Source organism: Myotis davidii, unplaced genomic scaffold (assembly GCF_000327345.1).
Source record: "Myotis davidii unplaced genomic scaffold, ASM32734v1 scaffold927, whole genome shotgun sequence".
Taxonomy (NCBI): Eukaryota; Metazoa; Chordata; class Mammalia; order Chiroptera; family Vespertilionidae; genus Myotis; species Myotis davidii.
Genome location: NW_006298625.1, coordinates 89,580 through 115,286, shown reverse-complemented (window position 1 = coordinate 115,286; position 25,707 = coordinate 89,580). Strand labels below are relative to the sequence as shown.

General features: G+C 39.2%; 1 protein-coding gene across 1 annotated transcript in view; it reads right to left on the bottom strand.

The window, feature by feature from the left end:
- LOC102764125 (metabotropic glutamate receptor 8) overlaps positions 1–22,670 on the bottom strand; it is a 384,604-nt gene extending 361,934 nt beyond the window's left edge. Inside the window, exons 1-3 of the mRNA XM_006774192.1 lie at positions 22,541–22,670; positions 21,925–22,079; positions 20,897–21,034 (exon numbers count right to left, since the gene is read on the bottom strand). Coding sequence (XP_006774255.1) covers positions 20,897–21,034; positions 21,925–22,079; positions 22,541–22,566 — 319 coding nt within the window. The 5' untranslated portion in view covers positions 22,567–22,670. The remainder of the gene's footprint in view (positions 1–20,896; positions 21,035–21,924; positions 22,080–22,540) is intronic.
- Between the last annotated feature and the right edge of the window lie 3,037 nt (positions 22,671–25,707).

Below are 25,707 nucleotides of genomic sequence, written 5' to 3'. Positions count from 1 at the left end.
AGCTGCTATTGTTGTTGGTGGTGTTTCAATTTTAATGGGTCTCCCTATGGCCAATCTCATCAGTCCCCCATTACCCTTGAATGACTTCTCATCACCTTGAGAATAACTAGAAACCCCAGTTTGGGCTCTGACCCATGCCTTTGTCTTTAGCCATGCTGCTCACTGTCTCATGGGAAACCTGTTTTCCAGCCATATTGAATTCAGTGCTATTCCCAGACCCAATATTACTCTCTCTCCTTCCTTTTAATGTGACATCTCCCCTCAACAGATAGCTTCTCTTTCCTTTCATCATATGGTTGACTTCTCCTTTGAAACCCTGGTCATACTTTCTTTACCCCAAGTAAATCTTTCATTGACCTTCCCCAAGCTGAGCTACTTACTCCTCTATGCTCTCTTTGCAACATTTACCAAACCATTTAGTCTACAGAGGCATTTACTATCTCCCCACCCAGAACAATCTCTTGAGGCCAGAGACTATCTAACTCATCTTTGTGTCCCAGTATCTAGCTGAGTGGAACATGTGAAATGTTCAAATGACTTTGTTGAAAGGTGAGCAAATAAAATAGAAAGGTGTTTTCCCAAAGTGCCTCATCAAAATAATCACTTGGATGCTAATTAAAAAATCCAGATGCCAAGCTAATCTCCTGGAGATTCATATTGGCAAGTTTGGATCAGGGCAAAAGATTTTCTATGTTTATCAAATATTTCAAGTGATTTCATGAGGATGAAGAAGGAAATGGGAGAATTACTGTAGTCATTTAATCATGAGAGATAAGAAAAGTTATGTTTTTGTACAAAATAGCTCTGTCCTTGCTTTACCTTCTTTGAGGTATCCATGGGGACCTTTATCTCCCCCTTTACAAGTTACCTATCTGTGCTATGCAAGTAAAAACAAAACAAAATTACAGTTTTTCATCATATATAAATGAGGGTATGAAGATAATCTATCCTTAGCTCAGAATATAAATTTAGGAATGGGCTTGGTTATTACTTCAACATTGTTTTTATTTCTTCAGCCAGTGCTTTCAATGTGGCCTAAAAATGTCATGACTCAGAGTAGTTATTTGTAGAATTGCTTCAAAATATTATCTAAACCACTGTAATTTCACACCTGGCATTGAAACTACCAGGTTTGCCTAAAGAATTCCACTTATGGGGCGTTTATACAATACCCCCTAAAATTAAGAGTGTGTGATGTTTTATTCTTTAACTCTAGGAACACAAACTTGTTCAAAGAGAAGATTGTGCTCCATGTCACCACCTACTTAACATACCTCACTCCTTAATTCTTGCAATAATCTTTTCGACTCTGCCACTCAATAGAAACTTTTCTTTTAACGATTACTAATAATTTCTGAATTGCCAGATCTGACATACTCTGTTGGGTGCCTGGTAGCCTCTGTACTAAGAAAAGTAACCCTTTCTTCAGCACTTGTTCCTTATTGGATTATTTGTCTTTCTACTTCTCTCCCTGCTATATTTGGGTCTCCTTTTCTAATTTTATCTTTTGCTTCTGCTCCTAAATATGTTTGGTTCCATTTTGGGAGCTAACCTTGTTGATCTAGCAGTTAAGTTCTTCTAAATTTGGAAAACTATTCAGGTCTTATCACACAAAACTCTTCTTCCTGTGTCCTATGGTCTAGACCAGCACCAGTCACATGTGGCTTTTAAATCAACTAACATTAAGTGAAATTAAAAATTCATTTCCCTAGTCACACTATCCACATGTCAAGTGCTCGGTTGCACTTGTACAGCACATTTATAGAGCATTTCCATCATGACTAAAAGTTCTGCTTGGCAGTGCTATCTAGGCAACTGGACTACTTGACTTTCTCACCTCTAAACCTTAGCCCCTTTAACTCCCTCTACCTGGAATGTTGTCCACCAACCATATCTCCTCCTATGGAAATTTGACCCTTTATTCAAAATTCAGTCTAAATATTTACCTCTCTCTAAAAATCTTTTTTGGTCTCTATAGCTAAAAGTGTGACCACTCTAATATAAACTCCCAAAGTTCTTTGTACAAGTCTTACCCATGTTGTTTTGCTTTGTCATTCCAGTGAGAATGTCTGCTCTTCCTAGCTAGAGATTAAAGTGTCCGAAGAGCTGATATTTGCTAACTGTCAATGAATGTTTGCAATATGCTAAGCTAAGTGCTTGGTGTTTCTCAGATCCTCCTCCAGAGAAGTGTATGGTGTTATACCATAATAACGTTAAGGAAACTGGGATTTAAGATGAAGTGATTGGCCAAATGAAGCTTTTAAGAAGGGAAGTGATTCTTTAGGGTTATAGGAGCAATCCCTGAATCAGCCCAGGTTGGTATAACTTCAAAGTTTTTTTTATTGATTTCAGAGAGGAAAGGGAGAGGGAGAGAGAGATAGAAACATCAATGATGAGAATTGATCCTACTGGGATCTAGCCCACAACCCAGGCATGTGCCCTTCAACGGAACGGAACCTGGGACCCTTTGGTCCTCAGGCCGATGCTCTCTATTCACTGAGCCAAAACAGGTAGGGCTCAAAGTCCATACTCTTAATCACAGGGACACACTGCTTCCTCGATCTCATGTCCACCCCATGTGCCTGTAATACTAGGCATAACTCCATTGTTGAATGAGTGAATAGATGAGCAATGTCTTATATGTATTAGGTAATTTACAGTTCATAAAACTTACCAGCAATAATTTATTTCCGTATGATTTCCCCAACAGCTCTAGGTAGCTCTGCAGGAAACCTTACCTCCATTTCAGAGAGGCTGAGAGAGTTCAAGGCCTCTTGAAGTTCACAGTGCTATGTAGTGACCGAGATAGAACTTTAAGTCCATGCCTTCTGCCTCTAAGTTCCATCAGCCAGGTTCAAAACTCATTGATAATCAACAAAGACTCAAAGTGTTTTATCTCAATATACTTTTTCCTACTTGGCCATTTTATTCTTTAAAAAAAAAAAAACATGATAATGAGGTTTAATTGTTTATGGGAGGGGTAGAGGCAATTTAGTTATTTTTCAGTGCTGGTTAAATAGCCACACATTTAGATCTTTATCATATTGTTTTTGCCCTAACCCCATTAAAATAACTTGCTTAGATTAAACAAAATTCTGGGAATGTTAATTACCAATTTAGCTATGAATATGCTTGATTATTTTAAGTCTACTAAAAATATGCATGGGTCTTATCTGTAATTATATCTGGATGTTCTTTTTTCTCTCTTTTTCCTTCAGGAAAGTCATTTAAAATGCATTTGGGAAATATTTGAAAAAAATTAATTCTATTACTCTTATTTTCCAGAATTTTCCAGTGTTTTATGGCTATAATTATATTTTCTTCTCAAGGCAAAGCAATATATCACAACATCCATTATCATGTGTGTTGACAAAATGTGAGATTCAAGGAAGTAATTTTATATCCATTAAATAACAGAAAAATTGCCCTATCTGGTTTTGCTCAGTGGATAGAGTGTTGGCCTGCGGACGAAAGGGTCCTGAGTTCGATTCCAGTCAAGGGCACCAGGTTGGTTGCAGTCTTGTCCCCGACCCAGGCCCTGGTTGGAGTGCATGCAGGAGACAACCAATCAATGTGTTTTTCTGACATTGATGTTTCCCTCTGTCTCTCTCTCTCTCTCTCTCTCCCACTCTCCATAAAAATCAATGGAAAAATATCTTTGGGTGAGGATTAAAAATAAATAAATAAATAAATAAATAAAATCAAGTATATTGTATTTTCTTCTTTATTACATTAATTTTCTCATGTATTTAAACAGTTTTGTATTTTGTATTATATCAGCAATGGCACTTAAGAGTATTATATTTATTTCATATCCATCTTGGAGCCTTTTGTGTTTTTGTATATAAGTAAGGTTAGTTAGGGGTGAGAATGGCAGTGTTAAACTAATCTATTTGAGCACATTTCTCAGTCATAATGCAGAGTCTTTATTAAAATTATTTTACTAATCTGAAGAGAAGTCTAAAAAATAATTTGCCCAAGGCAACCCTGCCAGAAAGTGGCAAAGGTCTGTTTCAAACCCCTGCCTTCCTCATTTCACAGCCCACAACATTTTCAATAGGAATGACCAAATGGTTGCATGGCTAGCTAGTAAATAACAGGCCTCTGGGTAAGACACAAATGTGCCTGATACCTACCCACTAAAATGTGTATAAGATGAATAAATAAGTAAATAAGCAAATGAGTTAGATGAAGCTCCATACACATCAGCTCATTTACGTCCCCACCAAAAGAAAGCATTTTCAACTAAATGTTTCAACACTGATAGGACTTTTATAGGATTACTCTTCCCAAGTTCAATAGTCTTAATGCACAAGCAATTTGCTTAAAGTCTATAATGCCCTTGGATTTCAAGTTGAGGAGTCTGATCATCTGGAAACAGAAAATCAAGGATCTGAACTACTGTTAAATAAATAGATTGAACTCAAATAAGCCTCTTACGACTTTAAGTGCTTCCACATAAAGTCCAAGAGATAGAAATAGGAATGATCTTAACTACAACCAAATATTGTCTTAATTCCAAATTTAACTTCTGCAATTTTATCTAATTTACATCGAGGCATGTGGGCCCTCCACTTGTGAAGAGTTTACACCAGTTTAAAACAAATTCATCACAGGAGCAAGACTGCAAACTCAAGTAGCAGCGATGTTTTTATTTGACATGTTTCATTCCTTGTTTTCCATGCCTGCGGCTACCATGCGAACTTGTCTCCAATAAGTTTATCACAGACTTTTTTGAAAAGCTTTGTAACTCTTCTCTTTGCCACTTCCCACTTCCACTCTTTCTCCCACTTCCACGCTTCTTACAAATGGCTACTAGAATAATCTCTCCCCAAACAGCTGTTATCACAAACTCAAAACCCATCACAGTTCTCTGAAGCCTGGTGTACAACAGACTCTTAAAGTCTTTACCCTTCTCACCATCCTAGTCTCTCCTATCTCTCTGAGATTCTCTACTCGTTTTTTTTTTTTTTAACTTTCTGCCATGCCCTGTGTGAAATAAAGTTATTTTCTTATCTGTGATGTTTAGCATGCTAGATCCTAATTTAGAGCTTTAGAACATGCTTTGAAAAATATCTTTGCTATATTTTCACATGGGTGTAATATCAATCTGTGTATCAGTCAGAGTCCCAGAAGGAAACAAGACTTCACCCCAGATGGTTCAAATGAAGAAAGTTTAATGAAGGAATTTATCTACCAAATTGTAGATAGCATTAAGGAACAAACAAGATGGTGAAGCATCTAGAGATTAGCAAATATAAGAAGACAAGACTACTACTGGGAGGGATGAAGAGACAAAGAGAAGGGTTAGCATTTCCACAGAAACCTAATTAAACCTGGAGGCCTGGCAGAGGGAAGCCTGGAGGCAGTGACAGAATGAAAGGACAGCAGCACAGCCAGGGCACAACCAGGATCAGCAGAACCTGCAGGAGAAATGCCCAGACCTGGTCTCCCCTCACACTCCAAAATCTTCACTGCCTCCCCCTGGCCATGCCCAGGATGAAGACAGAGTGGGAGGGAGTCTGGTTGTGCAGTCTCCAAAGGTCAGCTTCCCCAGGCACAGGGAAGACACAGAAAGGTGAGAAGGGATGGGGTGGGTGTGGCGAGGGGAGAACAACTGGTGCAGGCCTCAGGCAAGCTGCAGCCTGGTGAGGGGTGGCAATTCCTGAGGTCACCTGCATCCGAAGTGAGAAAACTGTAAGACCTCACTGAACTCGCAGCTAGGTGTCACTTTGAGCAATTTTCCTTAGAGGTTCAGTGTCTTTACCTTTCATATAAGAATAATACAGTGCTCAGTTTATAGAATCGTTCTAAACATCTAGCACAATAAACACTCAGTAAATGTTAATATTATTCCTGGCTAGATGAAAATATCCTCTAGGAAAGGATCTTATAATAAAAAAGTGAACCATCAAAGATAAGAATCAAGGAGCGCTAGTGGTCACCTTTGTAGCTAACCTCTGCCCCCATCTCCTTGGCCTTCAAAATTATGGCAGGACAGCGTCCGGACTTGGCAGGCAGGCTATTTTATTTTACACTAGTGACTTGGATGCCATTTCTCTTCTTTCCACTCAGTAACAGACGGTGCCCTGGACAGCAGTGACATCTGCAGCCCCAAGGGAGAAGGGTCAGCACAAATTTTAATTTTGCTTTTGGTTTGGGGCTTTACGTACACAAACACATTATTTTTTTTCTCCCTGTCAGTTTGCATCTAGCTTTGTATCTGACAGCTTTTAATGCTTTATGTATTTAAATCAACCCTGAAATTTATAGCTCCAGCTTTTGCTTATTTTGCTTTATTCCTCTAGTTCAACCTCCTTGATTAACAAAGGGTGAAAGAAAATGTGCAAAAGTATTCAAGCTGCCATTTCTGTATCACTGGGATGTGAGGAAGAGGGCATTCTGCTCTTTTTGAACTTCCTCTCATTATAAAATGCTAACATTTGAATATTTTAAATCACAAGAAACAAGAATACTAAAGATAGCCTCTAAAAATCTGTAGGCAATTTGACTCAAGTAGAAAAAGGAACTTAAAAGCTGAGAGAACATTTATAAAAATTGTATGTCGTGTTCACTGGAAAGGAATGGAATTCTACACTCATCTCTTCTATGGGAGTAAAAATAAATAAATGAATAGATGGTGGATAGATGATAGATAGATAGATAGATAGATAGATAGATAGATAGAGGCTTTATTCTTAGGAGGTCAAGTGTCTGCACTGGGAACAATTTGATCCTCCTGAGTTCAATTTCAGAGGAATTTCTGTAATAGGAAACTCTCCTGATGGCTGAATGTTATGGATACATTTGGGGTCATAAAAATTTCCAACTCAGGCATCCCACAGAGAAAAAGCATCTATCCCAATAGTACCCTCATTACTGAGAAACTCTCCAACCTCAGTGGTATTTGTAATTTCCCTATACCCCAGGCAGTCCTCAAAGGTCAAAGAGAACACTAAAGGCTATGTGTGTAAGACAATTAGATCAAAATAGAACTGAGAGCTGCCCTCAGGTAGCTATTTCTAATGGGAGTCAGTCACAGGACAATAAAAACTACAGTTCATGCCCAAATGTTCTCCTCAGTCAAGGAGACACTGGCTGGATAAAATAAGAACTCAAGGGTCATTTCTGATTGGCCTCAACCCAAACACCACAGCAACACTCAAGAAGCTTCACCCACAAATGATTACACAGCTAATTTAGGTGTTAGAATTAGACAGATCATTCAAAGCCCCCTTCATCTTCTTAGGCTTCATCGTTCTAGACTAGATAAATGAGCTGAATTTACAACAGAATATTGAGCCTCTCTTCAACTATGTAATGGATAAAAGGCGAAAGTAAAACAAACTGGGCCTTTTTTTATTTTGATGCCAGAAAGAAAAATAGAATGGTCTACAATAATCATTCAGGCCAGTAAATCACATTAACAGCAATTCGCTGTGAAATAACTAGATATATGGAATTTTTGGTCCTGGTGCCTTTCTCTTACCCTGAGACAGTTAGTTATTGCAATCAATTCCAGTTTTCTAATCTGTAAAAAAAAAGGGGGGGGGATGGGATAAATCACCTCCAATATTTCTTCCAACTATATAAAAAAGCTATTGTGTTATGTACCAAACAGGATAAAATATGCTGCTATAAAATGTAGGCCTGTGTTCCCATGAAGCTGCACGTTAGGTAGACCTGAAGCAACCATCTTTGTATTAAAAACTCTCTAATACCAGATAATACTATCTATCAGCCAGATTCATGCCAATTAAAAAGAATCCAGGTCACAGAAACTAAATAAATTCTTTAAACAAGAAGAGTTCATATCACAAATTATATTGTTGATGTATTCCACACCCATTTGTGGGATATGTATGACAGACAGATAGGTATATAGATAATCAATAGAGGTGTCAAGATGACATTTTTCAACTATATTTTCTAAAAAAGTTGTATAAAAATTTCTACATCCAACAAAAATATAAATATCACACTAGAAATTACATATATAGTTTAGCAAGAAAATATTAAAGGTGAATAAAAGTAGTTAAGTATATCTCTCCATAAGAAATTATACAGTAATACAATGAATTGTGATTTTTTCTTTTCTTTTTTCTTCCTAGAATTTAGTTAAAAATCATTATCCTCATGAGTACTAGTTAAGAATATCATATAAATAATTTATTGGTGCTATAAATTAAAAACAAAATACACTCCAAAACTGTATTTAAAATGACTGAGCTACATAGAAACATTTCCTTAAAAGATGGAGACATGGGAACATTTTGCACAACCAAAAATTGAATGCCATTCACAAGTGGATTAAATAAAGAAAATCAAAGAAAAAAATTGAACAGCCTGATTGAGTGCATAAACCTTCATCAAAGATAGAAATACTTAGGAATTTCATGGCTAAACAAAATGCGAACAACCCAAACACTTTTTCAACCAACACCTGGGCTTAGTAGCTTAATAAACCTTTCACTTTATTTTTGTGTTTTTTTCATCCTTATCCTCTAGTTTTAAAATAAGAAACTGGAGCACAGTATTTGTTGAAGGGTTTGGGCACATATTGAGTTACAGCCCAATCTCTCAACTTCAAAGTCAATTTAGCAACTAGAAATGACATAAGAGAAAAAAGGAGATCGTGTTCTATTGGGGAGAACTGTCTTTCATTACAGTGTAAACTTAACGAATGTACCACATACCACAGAGTTATTTTAGATTCAGTTATTTATTCAACAAATATTTATCCAGTGTCTTCTAAATGTCAGGCACACTGGACACAAAGGTGAGCAACAAAGACACACTCCTAGTCCTCATGGAGCTTTTAATTTAATAGCGGATAAACATCAATGAAACAATCCCACACATAAATGTACAACTGATTGACTATACAAAGGTGAATATAGTGTTCCATGGGGATATTGCAAGGAGATCTGCCCTAGTTAGGTAAGACCAATTAAAGGATTTATCTCCTATTCCTGGAGTCTCACGTGAGTGAAGGAAGTATTTCCAAGAGTCGAATGTCCTTCTGGACACCCCAAAGTTCTTCCCTATGAGCAGCCACCAGCTATATACCTCCAAACTCAACTCTACTTTTCAACTGGCCTTGCTGACAGTGAGCTTATCAAGTCATGAGAGATGAATCAACACTTTGGCACAAATCCCACAACATCCAACATCTTCTTCAAACCAAAGCAACACAGCCTTGGTCCTTATTCATGAGTGATGGTTGCAGCACATGGTTGGTTCTACAGAGACCCCAGCAGGACCCATTGCCCCACCTCCAGCATATTCTTAGAGTGACACACTGAGTGGCAATGAATGAACTCACTAGAGCAGCAGAGTAAAGGACCAAAATAAGGGAAGGCTGCATTTTGAAAAGGGAGAGAAGCATCCTTCTGAAAATGTGTCCAGACAAGGTAGACTATTTCAAGAGACCCGGGTGATGAAAGCCAGGTCGATTAAGATATATATGGTCCATCAGAGTGTCTCAAAAAGGAAATGTTCAATCTGGAACCTGAAGTGAGAATGGGATACACCTGAGAATCAAACCAGGAGAGGCTCTTTTTAAAAGAATTAGAGTTAGATGAAAAAGATCAGCTGGTGATAGATGCCTAAGATCTAGGAAGTGAAACCTGTAACCAACTTATGCAATTTTATAAGGGCAGATTGAATAACGAGATTGTGTGTAGTTTACAAAGGCAACAGGATTTTCCTGGAGATTTCCTTGAAGTAAATATACTCTCAAATTATACTTGTCATGTTAAAATAGTACTGAGCTGCCTAGAGAGCCATTAACCAGGAAAAGGTCCCTGGCCACAGATGGTATGGTCCTTGAGGAGCACTGGGACTCTTGTGTGACTAAAAACTCATCAGTGACGGAACATGTTATCTGTGTTTCTGAGAGGAAGAGAAGAGAGGTTGTGATGTGGAATTGTGCTGAGTTGACTGTCTTTTGACAAATATTACTTACTGCTCATCATCATCAACTACTCAAGTCTCTTGTTTATGCTCTTCCAAACTCTGTCTACACTTACCTCCAATACACACCAAAGTTATTAAGAATTGGAAGAACCAAATTGTTTGCCCATCCCCATAATCACCTGTCCTAAAAGGTCATCTGCACAGGTGCTCAAACCTGCAGCCCTGGGAGGAAGAATGTGAGCCATGCAGCCAGCACAGCATGCTGAAGTGGGGCTTCCTGTCAGTCTAGCCCAGTGGTTCTCAACCTTCCTAATGCCTCGACCTTTTAATACAGTTCCTCATGTTGTGGTGACCCCCAATTTCATTGTTACAAATTGAACATAATTAAAGCATAGGGATTCATCACAAAAACAATATGTAATTATATATGTGTTTTCCGATGGTCTTAGGCGACCCCTGTGAAGGTTGTTTGACCCCCAAGGGGATCACGACTCACAGGTTGAGAACCGCTGGTCTAGGATGATGCAGACTGATCCCACCAAGGAATCGGTTAACAGGGACATTTTCTGTCCTTAGGCAGGGGGAGAAAGGCTAAACAGCTTTCTGGACTCGACTGAATTAAAGCTTCATACCATTTCATGAAACCCCTCTGGGAAACTTCAAGCCAGAATGCTGGCCATGTATTGAAATGTAAACTAACACTTGGAAAAAAGAGGGGGTAGGCGGGCCATCTCAAACAAATATGAATTACCAGTGTTTGTTTTCCTGCTACTTTGTATCAATGGCACCACTGCTCCCTTTCACAGGTACAAATGCATAAAAGAGGGCTTCTGTTTCCTAAAAGCAGCCCAGACAAGCGACACTCCTTGGGGTGCTGAACCCAAAGCTGGCAGCCAGCCTGGCCTCTGTGCTCCAGTCTGCTGGTACTTTTCACTCCCACAGCTATCAGCCTGCTCCAGGCCTCTGCCTTCACTCTGACTAGGGACAAAGAGACCATCACAGTGGAAATCCTCTGTATGCTGCTAATAAGCCTTTTTAGAGTCGATGAGAAAGCCTCATTTTGCACCAATAAAAGCCTTCACGAGTTCTACTGAATCAGTAAAACCAAAATGTTTCTGTGCCCTCCCTGTCCTCATTTTACACCCGCCTGTGAGGGGAAGCTCAGCAAAATGTTGGACACGATGACCTCTAAGTTTCCTTCTTCTCTAAGGTCCTCTGCTTTTCTGTTGGCTAATAGGATTTGAACTCTATTTAAATCATCACACATTCTTATGGATTCCTGAGCCCTTCTTCAGTTTTTGAAAACTCCACTGTGATCTGCTGAATTGGCGTATTTGGAATCTTGGGTCTCTCTGGACAAAACCTTGAATACTACTCTGATCTAGCTGCTTAGCTAATATTGTCTATCTTCTTTCCGAAAAAGATGTGGGAAGGAGACAGAGGTAGAGCATGCTCCTACCTCCCACAGCAATACCAGGGAAAGCTTTGGTCACGGGTTCGATTCCTGATCAAGGGCACATACCTAGGGTTGCAGGTTGGATCCCCAGCCCAGTCCGGAGCATGTGCAGGAGGCAACCAATCTATGTATCTCTCTCACATCAATGTTTCTCTCTCTTTCACTCCCTCCCTTCCACTCTCTCTAAAAGTCAATGAAAAATAAATAAATCTAGAGACAGGAAAAATTGAATTTAGCAAGAATTCTTAGAGTTAACTCCCTTGCCCAAGATCACACAGCTAAAATTCAGTGTTTGAGTATCGAAGCAATGAAGCTGAGCATTTTACTAGACACAGAAAACATAATAGAAACATGTAGTTCTTCTGAGGTCTTATAATTTTAGTTGATAAAAGTGCATGCATTTTGAACAGGTTTTTACTTACTCTGCAAAGAAAAATGCTTAAATTATTGCCTGTCTGGATGGTAAGTAGCACACTACCTTCATCTGTAAAATAATATTTTCGTAGACTAGAGGGTATTTTGTTTAAAGGAACCCAGAGATGAATTATTTTGATGAATTAAGCCTCACACTCTAATATGTGTGTTTTATAATGCTGCAACTTACATAGAAATATGTCTCAGTGAAATATTTCTGAAAAGACGTATGGTTGTTTCATTTTATATTCACTGACTGGAAAGTCAGAATTTTAGAAACCTGTGGTGAATCCATTTAATATAAATAATGTGTCTGTGTTGCAAACATTAACCTCCTGATTTATTTTAGAATTTTAATTTTTCCATATCTTAAAATGAGACATGTTCATGTCATGTTAAATAAATCATTTCCATTTACTGATAATACATTGTATTAGTGATGATTATTTCAGCTGCAAATAATAGAAAGTCTATGCAAACTGGCTTTAAATGAGAGGATTTATTATTATCTCATATCTCAAGAATGGAAGGGCATTCCAGGCTGGTTAATTCAGAAGTTGAAAGATGTCAGCAGTAACTGAGGTTTCCTCTGTTTTTGTGTGGTGCTATCACTAGCATGATTTCCCTGCTGCAAGGCCAGCCACTCATTGCAGACATAACAATAACCAGAAGAACTCCCCAGCCTCCACACGCTGAAGGGTTGTAGGACTTTCCCATGTATCTCCTTGGCCAGAACTGCACTAGAAGGTACTCTTTCAATGAAAACTGGCAAGCAGGATAGGGCCACCATAACTGGATCAGACCAATCAGAATTAACTGGGTTACATGGGGTATACAGTAAAACAAAATTGTTGTTCTGTAGGTCTGTCAGCCTACCAGGGGTGGGCAAACTTTTTGACTCGAGGGCCACAATGGGTTCTTAAACTGGACCGGAGGGCCGGAACAAAAGCATGGATGGAGTGTTTGTGTGAACTAATGTAAATTCAAAGTAAACATCATTACATAAAAGGGTACGGTCTTTTTTTTTCAATAGTTTTATTCATTTCAAACAGGCCGGATCCGGCCCGCGGGCCGTAGTTTGCCCACGGCTGACATGTGGCTATATTGACATATAGACTGAACAGAGCTGACACATGGGAAGGTTTCTGACTGTGATCAATTTCTTAACTCTGCTCTTCCTGCAGGGATGTGGAAGCCACATGTGACTATTTATATTTAAATGTACACTAATTAAAATTAAATAAAATTTAAAATTCAGTTTCTCAGTTCCGTAGCCACATTTTAAGTGACCAACAGCTACATGTGTCCAGTGGCTACTCCATTGGACAACATAGATAAAGAAAATTGTCCTCATCATAGACAGTTCCACTGGATGGTGCGGACCTAAAGAACGGGGGCTTCTGTTGGATAAGTAGGCAGCAGTACCTGCTGCACTCGCTATATAGCAGTGAGCTTCATGCATATTATTTCTTCTAATCTTCCCCAGGACGATTACAATAGGTTAGTCTGGAAGCTGGGTTGCTAGCTATGGATGGAAAAACTTAATTTGAAGTATCATGACCTATTCCACATCCCTGCAGGAAGGGCAGAGTTAAGAAATTGATCATAATCGGAAGCTTTTCCAAGAGCATTGATCGGAGCCCTTAGTAACCAGGGAGCATCACAAAGAGGGGATACTTAACCTCAGATGGCCATTGGAAAAACACCCAGGCCACCCAGAACAGGACAAAATAGTAGAATGGGTTAGTGAAATTCAGTCCCGTGTTGGGAAAAGCCTTCAGAACAGGAAAGAATTAAAGAAAGAATCAAGTGTCAAATCAGATTTCAGTCCCTTCATCACCTTCAGCTAGCTTTATGGTTTTAGACAACTCACTTAGGCCAGATGGACCTCAATTTTCTTTTCTGCAAAATGAAAAAATTGAGAAAAATGGTCTCTATGGACTTTTGCAATTCCATCACTCTATGTGCATTTATGACTGACAGTGCAGGATCCTTTTAAAGTTTTCAGAATATTCCTGAATCCTGACATGGCAAACTTTGTAATCTACTTTGCAAATTTTGGAGATACAGGTGCATCTGTATACTATTAACTGAGCTCTCCACTTCAAATTTTTCTAATGAGGACACACACACACACACACACACACACACACACACGCACGCATTACTTTATCTTTACACTTTACCGATTTGAATATTTACTGAAGGTTATACAGACAACACAAGCTCTAGATTGTAAGCTTTGCATTTGACAATTTAGTCCTAGTTAGATGATCAACTGTAGGGCACCTTTGGTAATCTTCAGCGCAGTTGAGTATCTATTCTGTTAATTAAATGTCAGATGCTGTTGCTTACTCCATAAACTAATTCTAATACCTCCTGTTACTCATAGTGTGGCCCAGAGCCTACACCATCCATACCACCAGCCACTGGTGGGAAGCTCAGAGTGCCTCACCTTATAACTACACAATGAGAATTTGCATTTTAACCAGGCACTCAGGTGATTTGTCTGCACACAAGTTCTAGAATGTTATTATACATTATAGTGCTTCCCACACTACTTTCAAATAGGCGAAATTGTTTTCTATAAAGGAGTGAAAAAATGAGCAAACTAACTGTAATTTAGCAAAATGAATGGCTATAACTCAGTGCCACTAGCTGTGGAGTTCTAGAAGCTTGCATTTGAAAGTTTCTCTTGTGGGTTTTTTTAAAAAATATAGTCCTTGGTATACTTTTATAAATGGCAAGGGGCCAGGGAACTGGATGAAATGGTTTATTCTGTTCCAGACCCACTTACAAATACTAAATATATCATTAAAAATCAAGGTGAAGAATATTAAAGTATTTCCTATTTTTTATAGGATTCGGTAACAACCAATATGTTATTTTTATTTCACATTACAGCTGGCCATTTTAAAATTCCATAATGCATTGCTGTCATACATAAAATATAAAGAGAAAAATACTTTTCAACTATAAGGTAAAAACTCTGAAATAAGTAAATAATAAAAGAATTTGAGGATATAAGCGTAAAACAAATTCAAATAAAAGAGACCAGGATTCTAACTGCAGCTCTGACACTGTGATTTTTAAACAATTCACTGAATTTCTCTGGGTGCCTGTTTCTTCATGTAGAAAATGAGAGGATGATTTTGATTTTACATCCCAGCTGTAAAATTTTGAAATCTAGTTACGTCTGAAATCAATGCCTATTTTGTCATTTCATATGCGTCTATTGGAATTCAATACGGAATATCAGAAGTGGCATAAATGAGTTACTCTGGGATGTCTGCTATTTCACTTGCTAAGAACAGCAGCACGTGGACAAACTGCCACTTCATGGTGCTAATGTAAAGACACTGTCCCCAACAGAGTTTACTCTAGGCAATAGGCACATGGGGATGACAGCACACATTTTAACACAGGGACAGTTATCTTAGCTTCCTTTCATTCTGACTCACCAGCACTAACTGTGTACATCCCATCCCCCTCCTAACTACCCCATTCACTCATATGGTCTCCAGGAGTCCTGGGTGAACCGGTGAAAGCTCCCACCTTCCATAGTCTCCCAAAACATATAGAGGTCTATTGAGAGGTAGTTACACCTGAAAAGACACCTCGTTACTCTGGCACTAGGCAGTAACTGACAGGCCTTTCAGGGGGCTAATTACTGAGCCTCCTATTTGGTTCAGTGACAGAACTGCTTGTTTGTGAGAAGAAACATATTTGTACATTGCTTTTTCCATTACCATTATTTCTATCATCATAAATAAGAATCAATAGGCCATTTCAAGTAGCATCTGCTCACCATCATTTAGCATCTGAGTGTCAGGCACATGCCGGCTAAGCAGCAGTGCCCCAACCTCCTGGCTGAGGACTGAAACTCACCAGACAAGGAAAGCATTTCAAATTCAATAAGACAGTGTCTCTGTGAGCAACTCGAGGACAAGGGTGGTCTGCTCTTTGTCTCTATATCTACGGCACAGTGTCTGCTACAAGCAGGGTATCCTAAATGAATAAACGAGTGAATAAACATTGGAGGGATAGATGGAAGTAGCAAAAGGAAGGCATTAAGATGCTACAGGGAACCGACTGGGTTTATTGGGTTGGTCAGGGAGCGCTGTTTTAATAAAGAAAGAGCTAGTCACAACTCGTGTGGGGGAAGTGAAAGTCGAGGTCAACAGTGTGACCAAGGGGGAGTCTGCCTTTAAGGAGCAGCTCAGCTGAACATACTCAAGTCCCTGCAATATTCACTAGTAGGCCTCTCTAACAGACAAAAAGTCAGCATGACAGCCATTACAACAGTTAAGTGACACCTCAAAAAAGCACACAAACAAACTCTCCACTGCCGGTGAGAGTCTTGCTGAACAAAACAATGTCAGGGAAGGAACTGACCGGAGAAAAGGTGGGAAAAAGAAAAAAATGAGGCGAGGGGAACAGTGGAAGAAGAGTTCAGGCAGAGGCCCGACCGGGGAAATAGGTGTGTGAAAAACGTGCGAAGGCCGGGAGAGATGATGAGGACCCACAATTCTCCAGGGAGGGTGTGCGCATCTGTTTGAGGAGTGGGAAGGCATTAAGTGTGAAAGTGGAACAAGGGAGGGAAAAATGGAGAGGTCAGATAAATGCCTCTAAAATAACTCCCACCACCCAATGATAACAAGTATAAAAGAATCCCTTCTTCTTCTAGAGAAGACAAAGGGAATTTTAGGTAGGATTAAGTAGTCCTGGCTTTCAGAACTCAGCAGCTCTCTCAGAAGCAATAATAACCACATAAGTAGCGAGATGGATGGTAGGAATTACTTCGCTTTGGAACTTGGCCAGATATCAAAGTTAACAGTAATAGCACGTCTTTCTGAAGGTTTTCCTGAGATTCTAGGGGGAAGATCATCTCAGAAAAACAGCGCTGCGTTAATTTTAGGAAGAGGACGCTCCCCACTGCTGGAGGACACTCTGTCTCCTGCAGGCTGAGAGGAAGGAGCCCTGCCCTGCTGGGAAGCACTCTCTTACCCACATAAATACATCGCGAGTATCGCCCCCAATGGAAGAAAATAATTACGCTCACAGATTACCATCACTCAAGGTAAAATTTTGCTTAAAACTTAACTCGCCTTTGATGTTCCACATACAGCAAAAAGGACCCTGTAGGCATCCTGTTTTCACAGAGTTCCCTAATTTTTTGACTCATTGTAGGTGGTTAAAACGCGAACCTTGTAAGGCCAAATTTTGCAACTGGCACATCTGTCCACATTCATTTCTGAATTAGATGGAATTGGAAATATAAATTTTCACACCCTGTGCACTTCTTAACTGATGAATGCTCTGCCTCTGAAGTATATTTGACCATTAAGGTGCAAGATCATCTTCACTTCCCCCAAAACAGAGATGAAAACTGGGTGTTGAGGGTCATGTGGGACAAAGTATTTTCTCTCACCACTTGTAAATGTTCATGTGGTGCTGTTGGTTTGCTTGTTTTTAAATGTAAGTTGGGATGTTGCAATATTTACTTATTTTCTCCCAGGGACAAGTTATTTCAGTATCACCCACAATGGAATTTGGATGATACTGAAATAATGGAATGTATTGAACCTGCTCCCTAAGGGGGCATTTGCCCTAGCACTCGGGGTAAAACACTATTTCCATTGCACTGGGAATAGTTCTAATTGGACAGATTGCTGCAATTTTAACCACACCCAAGAAAATCAAAGGAATCTGAAGCAGATGTGGCACCAGGTCAGGATCCTACTACAACCCAGGTCAGTGTTTATGCCTGAAATAAGTACGCAATTCACACCATCTACAGCTACCGGAAGGACATCTGTGTACATCAACATGTGGGGGGAAATGTGAATTTAGGGAAACTGTGTATTCTGAAAACAGTCTGTTACAAGTTATGCAATTAGTTAATAGCTAACTTCCTACCAATTTTATTATGTAACATATATATAAAAAAGTGTATTCATCCTTTCAGTTACTGGTAGGTTTTCATTAAACAGTCTAAACAATAGGATATGAATGTACAGATGATCAAACACAGTCAGAATTCAGAATTAAGTGCAGTGTTAAATATATCTGAATGACAAATACAGAGCGGACTCTGCATAAACTCTCAAATCCTTCTATAAAGTGGCCCCTCTTTATTTCCCATTATTCCTTAGCATGCCCCCTCCTATCCAGTAGGCAGACCTCTTCACGCTTCCGCATCCCTCTCCACATCCTACTCTCTGTCTCTGCCCTGCCCACCCACCATGTCCATCATCTTGGATGCTCTTTCTCAAATCTTTCTTATTATCAAGCGCACCTCCTCCATGAAGTTTTAAATTTAAAACTTGAACTTACAGTTATACATTTTCTGAAATTCCTTAATATCTATGCCCAAATTTAGCATTTAATTACAGAATTTCCCCCCTCTGTTTATGTGCATGTTTGTCTATATCTTCTTTTTCAACTTAGTCACGTTATTTAAAATAATACCTCTTCTTCATGCCGCTCCCTAAAATTCCTGTCAATATCCTACTCCACATTTAATTTCTCTTTCTCTAGCTATTCCTTCTGAATGCTCAGTCTATCTGAAATCGGGATTACATGTGCTCTATCCTAGAGAACATTTCTGCACCCCGGATTCTTCCTCAAGTTCCCCTACTCTATCTACTTCCTTTTTCTGCCAAACTTCTTGAACAAGCATCCTTTCCTCCACTTCCTCAAGCCCAGTTCCATTTCACAATGTGAGTTTCCCTATTACACTTCCTATGCCTCAGCCACACCTCTCTGTAGCACTGTGTGCACCCCATCTTATTTCCTGGAGACTGAGAAGACAGTGACTGCGCCCCCGCCCCACTTCATCTCCTTCCAAAACTCACCTGCTATTTCCTTTTCTAGCTCCTTCCCCAGAGTTTTCAATTGTCATCCCTCATCTCTGCTCAAGCACCAAGGGCAATTGCATCTCTGCCCTGGTCTTTAACTTCCAGGTCTCCATCTGCCATTCCCTAATAATGTATTTTTAGTGCTTAAAGCTCTATGGGGTCCCAGACCTTATGCTGCCACCTGCTGGGCAGTTCCATGGGGCTACATCAAAACCAAATTCAAGTCAGTGCCTCCAAATTCACCATTCTGTCTTCTCTGTTAGGTAGGTACATAGCTATTTTCCTAGACCTAGCTGGTAGAGTTTTAATATTTCATCACTAACTACCACCCCCAGTGTTAGTCACTCCCCATGTAGTATAAATACTACCTACTAGACTTCTGTCCTCTGTGGTCTGCCCCTAACTCACATGTCTTTGTTTAGGCCATAACTGCCCATCGCCAGAACTGGATGGGCCCTAATTGACCCTTTTCCTATCTCATCCCTGATCTCCAATCCTCCTCATACTTCTCCAGAGGAATCTTCTTAAAATAGGCATCTGAGCAATGCCTTGGGTTAAAAGCCTCAAGTAATTCTACCCTACAGGTAGGAAAGAGCCCAAAGGCCTCAGCTCTGGAGCTTCTGGAAAGAACTTCAGAACTTGCATGACCGGGCCCCAGCCCGTCTCTTTAGCTTCATCTGCCCTCATGCTCCCTCTCACTAACTATCCTCACTCTCACTCACTCCAGCCTCCCCTGCACCTTGAACAAAAGAGACTTGCCCTGGACCCTTCAACGGGCTGCCCTCATGTCTTCACGTGGCTGAGACCTTCTGGCTTTTCAGGTCTCATTGCAAACGCCATCTACTTGGCGCAGCCTCCTGTGACCGCACAATCTAATCGCTCCCCTCCCTGCCATGCCTCCTGGTCACCCTTGCACAGTCTCTTCTGGCGTTTCCTGTAAGCACGTCTCAGGTTCTGGAAGTCCCTGTTCCTTTGTGCATTTACTTATTGAGGGTCTGTCTCCTCACACTTGGATGCAAGCTCTCCTCACCCAGCCCCCTCCACAGCATGGCACCCATGTGCACATCCCCGTGCCTGCTCTGCTCACACGTCCGCTCTAGCACTTATCATAGCACATCTTTTATTTGAACAGCTCATTCCAAAAGAAGTGAATAGAGGGAAAGGAGGATATATCAAAATATGGGCATGAGGGAGGCATGTCTGTTTATAAAATACCTGTGCAAGTTTTGAAGTATTCAGTATAGAGGATTTATGCATCTTTGTTAACATTGCCCATAATGTTTTATGGTTGTATTACCATGCTATAAACAGTAGCCTTTAAATTTCATTTTTTTGTGTTAATTTCTTATATAATATGATATAACTGTAAAAAGGATTTTTTAAAGTTTATACTGACCTTATACCTGTGACCTTGCCAAATGTACTACTTAGTTCTAAGTAATTTTTAATATTCCATACATAAGATAAAAAAATGGGTAATTGAAAATGTTTAATTCTTACATTTAAAATACGAACCTTTAATATTGCTATTATTTTTAAGCATAAGATATATAAAATGAAAAATCACAGCTGCTAGTGCTATGCAGAATATGGCAGGCAAGAGTATCATAGGAGCCATGGATTGAAATAGTATTTTTTTAATGAGTGTCTTATAGCAAATTATTATGATCCATCATCTTTTTAAAAATATATATTTTATTGATTTTTTACAGAGAGGAAGGGAGAGGGATAGAGAGTTAGAAACTTCAATGAGAGAGAAACATCGATCAGCTGCCTCCTGCGCACTCCCCACTGGGGATGTGCCCGCAACCAAGGTACATGCCCTTGACCGGAATCGAACCTGGTACCCTTGAGTCTGCAGGCTGACGCTCTATCCACTGAGCCAAACTGGTTAGGGCTGATCCATCATCTTTACTGGAGAGCAATATCATGTCTTGCTTAGTTGCCCATACTCCCCACCCCCAATCTTAATAAAGTGCTTTGCCCCAAGTAGAAACTCAATAAATGCTTTTTAAAATAGGACTGAAATGCCCCACACCTGGCACATGCCCAATAAATACTTTAACTGTAAGAACCAAAGAGTACACCTAAGTTTGTTGAATGAGCAGTGTATGCTCAGCCCTTCCGGAAAATTATGACAAGAGACAGAAGAAAACAGAAAATACCCTCATAGTTATCCATGTAGAAACACTTCATTTCACAGGTAATGATAGAACAAATGCGCCAAGGAAAACATTTAAGTGGCTACCTGTGCATTTCTTTATATGACTGTTCCTTTTTCCATGTGATCCTAACTTGCATCCAAAATTCTCCTCCCAAAATTCTGCAAACCACACATTTCTTCGATTATTGGCAAGAGTTCGGCTTCTAAAGTATCGATCAAATCCTATTTAAAGAAGAAAGGTATGATTTTAATATTCTTTCAAAATCAAAACCAAATACTATCAGAGCTTTTAAATGGATTTTATGTTATACTGTGATTATTCCATGGGAAAAAAATGGAGGAGAACCAAAGGCTTCCCTTATGGCAAACACCAAGCAGTCACCATTCAGGCGCCTGACACTAGGGATGAGTGTAACAGGAAAGCCTGTTGTCATCTCAACCTCTCCCTCTGCTAGGTCTCCCAGTGGCAGGGACCAGTGACCTCATGTTAAATAGTCAGAACCAACTCAGACATTCATTCATTCATTCTCTCTCTTTCTCCTTTCAAGAGTTAATGTTCAAGACCTCTATGCTTTTACCAGCCTCAAAATTTATGTCCTATATGTTCCATTTTCAACTAATTCAATTAACTAATCAGTACTAATATAATCTTCCGAGTCATGGGTGTCAGCCTGCTCGGGTAATGACCACATTGAAGGGAAACCAGCTGGAAACGATGCCTTACTCAAAAGGGTAATGGCAAACGTAGAAATTTCAATCACTGACAGCACCATTGGCAAAGACATTTGGGAGACAAGCTGCCTTTCAGGGATGCGCCACATCTTTGCTGTAGAGTTTGTATCCATAGGATTGGTCCAGCATCACGTCTTCATATTCTATGAAGCAAGCCCTCTCCCTCAAACAGTGCTATAACCATCAGCTATGCCCATGGAAATATGCAAACTTAGAGGGTAGCATCATGAAAATGGCTAACATCATGGAAATATGTAAGGTCAACTAGAATTGCCTTTCTTAAAAAAAATCCATGTTTCATCATATGCTGATCCTCTGGTTTCACCTTTGAGTTTAGATTTAATTGGAATGAAAACACATTCTCTACCATGCATCCTTACCATCAATTGATGCTCTCTTGGGCAAAATCGTCACAGCCCCTTCTGCAATCTCCTCCTGCTGATAAACAGGTGCTATTTTGGATCCCCAACTATCTGAGCCGATCCAGAGAAAATGCCCACTTTGGTTTAATTTTTTTGCTGCTTCCAATATCCTCCTATTGTAATAAAAAGAAATAAACATACCACATTTATCAAGAAACACTACAGTTATGAATGTTACAAGTTGGCTATATCAAGTTATATACATTCAGTAGGGCACCATTAGACAATCATTCTAAGTGTCTGAGTTGTATCATCTTCTAAAGGAGATATGTTGGTGACTTTAACTCCAGCACCTGTTAATTAGTCTTATCCTTAACCTTATTCTCTTCATTCTATCAACCTTACTTGTCTCACTTCTTTCAATCCCCAGATTTTACTCAATAGACATTTCAGACTTAGGTACTCGAAGGCTGTTGTGTCTCTGTGCACCAGAAGGCAATCTGTAAATTGCATATGAATGTTTCAATTCCTGTGAAATCTCACAAGACTTTATATTGAACATGAAATATGTTAGAAAAAAAAAGGATGTGGGCCACAAATCTGATCCTGCATAAGGAAGAAAATTAATCAGTACCTGATGTCATCTTCATTGGCAAACATGATCACTGCCCGGGCGTTAGGTGTTTCTAGCAGGCGTTTGATAATCTTTTCAAATTCTCCAGGTCTTGGTTCACGTGGGATTTTCTGTGATTGCGCAATGCAAACCCCACCTATTTTTTTAAAAAAAGAAGACAGTGACTCAGAAAGGGCATTTATTTAACGAACTTAATGAGGTTAGCTACTTTATAAAAACACATGCTTTGGTACAGAATATTGCTTCTCTCTTTTGTGATGGGAATTTTTAAGATACACTATCTTAGCAAATATACATGTATACACACACACATATATGGTCACATCTTCTTTATTTATCTGTTGATGAATACTTAGGGTATTTTTATGTCTTGAGTATGGTGAATAATGTTACAAAGAAAATGGGCATGCAGATATCTCTTCAAGATTCTCCTTATATTTCCTTTGGATACATAACCAGAAGGGGATTGATGTATCATATGGTAGTTCTAGTCTTAATTTTTGAGGAACATTCATACTGTATTCAGTAGTTACTGTACCAATTTAGATTTTTATATCTTGAGTAATCAATAGTGCATAATGGTTCCCTTTTCCCAATATCGTCACCAACATTGTATATCTTGCCTTTTTTCTTTTTTATTGAATTTATTGGGGTGACACTGGTTAACAAAATTATACAGGTTTGGGGTGCACAATTCTACAGCATATCATCTATATACTGTATTATGTGTTCACCAAGTCAAGTCTCCATCCATCATCATTTATCCCTCCTATACTCTCCTCTTCCTCCTTCCAGCCCCCTACCCCCAGCAGTCACCACACTGTGCCCCATGTCCACGAGTTTTTTCTTTTTTCCTTTTATGCTCAATCCTTCCACACCCCTACCCAACTCCCACCCTCCAACAGCTGTCAGCCTTCTCTGTATCTATGAGTTTGTCACTCTTTTGCTTGTTAGTTCATTTTGTTCATTAGATTCCACAATGAATCAAATCATCTGGTACGCATTTTTCTCTGACTGGGTTTGACTGGCTTATTTCGCTTAGCAGAATACTCTCCAGGTCCATCCATGTTGTCACAAAGGGTAAGATATCTTTCTTTTTTATGGCCAAGTAGTGTTCCATTATGTAAATGTACCACAGCTTTTTTATCCACTCATCTACTGGTGGGCACTTGGCTGCTTCCAAATCTTGGCTATTGCAAAAAACACTGCAATGAACATAGGTGTGCATATATTCTTTTTGAATGAGTGTTTCAAGTTTCCTTGGATAAATTCCCAAAAGTGAAATCACTGGGTCATAAGATAGTTCCATTTTTAATTTTTTGAAGTAACTCCAAACTGCTTTCCACAGCAACTGCACCAATCTGCATTCCCACCAACAGTGCTACTTTATAAAAACACATGACTTGGTTCAGAATATTGTTTCTTAAAACATCTGCCTTTCTTCCTATCAAAAGCAGTCATGTTTGTTTGCATTATAATGTATGTATCAAATACATTACATCAATTATTTCATCATACATCATGTTTCCCCCCCAAGTTTAAGCATTATTTTTTGTGGCTGTCTATAAGAAAACCAAAGTATACAAAAAGTGTGATGAGGGTTAAGAAGTCAAGGAAGAAGGTCCCTTTTGATTAATTTAATACAAGTCAAAGTACAAGTGCCTGGATTAGTGAAAAGCATGAGTAAGACTTTCTTATGCATGAGAACACTAATAGGAAGGTCCTTTTGATACTTTTATTTATTAATAGAGCTCCTTTAAAGTTATTTTCATTTTATAGCTCATAGTATGGCAGCAAAATTCTTATGCATTAGCATAATGGCATGTTATGAAACAAGTGGTCTTCATGACTATTTGAGACACAGACAAATCCCAAAGATTCAAACCCTCAGTTGATATATGTCTCCATCATGAAAATCAAAATGGTAGAAATCCCATCCCACTATTACAGAAAGAACTCTTCCTTGGCCTTTCCTTGTAAGGCAAAGAGAGACCAAAAGGAAAAGTTTAAGATAGATCTCTGCCACTGGGCAAGGATAAAAGAAGAAGGAAGGTTTCTTGTTGGCAATAGAGCAGAGAAATAACATGCTAATATTAGGGGTGTGGAAAGCAATATTAGCAATATGTTTCAGTTCTATTATGTTTTAAGCAGGCTTTTTAAGTCAGTTGAATATTAAATCACCATTTATACCATCGTTTTGTAGGAAAAGGCATTTTTACACCCAAACAATTAGCAATGCATTCAGATACCCAAAAGTTACTGGGTGCCATTATATGCTATGCACTAGACTGAACACTGGGAATACAGAGTCCAATCCAGGAGTTATCATCCAATTTGGGAGATAGACATTCCAATAAATTATCCTGGAATATGGGATAAATTTCAAAATTGACAATTAGCAATGCATTCAGATACCCAAAAGTTATTGGATGCCATTATATGCTATGCTGAACACTGGGAATTCAGAGTCCAATTCAGGAGTTATCATCCAGTTTTGGAGATAGACATTCTAATAAATTATCATGAAATATGGGATAAATTTCAAAATTATTTAGGGTAAAATCAATTCTACTTTTTAAAGAAGTGTTTTGATTGATTTCAGAGAGGAAGGGAGAGGGAGGAAGAGATAGAAACATCGATGATGAGAGAGTCATTCATTGGCTGTCTCCTGCATGCCCATACTGGGGATCAAGCCTGCAACCTGGCCATGTGCCCTGATAAGGAATCCTATTGTCACTTCTTGGTACATGAGAGGATGTTCAACTAACTGAGCCACACTGGCCAGGGCTGAGAGGGATGGATTTTAAAAACAAATATAACAACCATATAGGGACAAAAGTGGGATATTTCTCAAAGAGGCCAAGTATGAAAGAACCTTGCTTGATCATGGCCTATGATAGACTGGCTGAGGTTGAAGTTGGACAGAATGGCCAGGCCTAGCTTGAGAATCGCAAGTAATTAGGGCTGTATCTTGAAAACATTCATTCATTCCGGATCTACTGAACATTTCTGTTAGTTCTAAGGAATCCACTGAAAATTCATAAGCAGGAGAACTACAGAATGGGCTTTATATTTTAGGAAAAAAACATCAGGTAACCAAACAAAGAGGACATGTCTAATAGCCAGACAATAGATGTCCAGTGAATTGTGATCAGACTTAACATGCA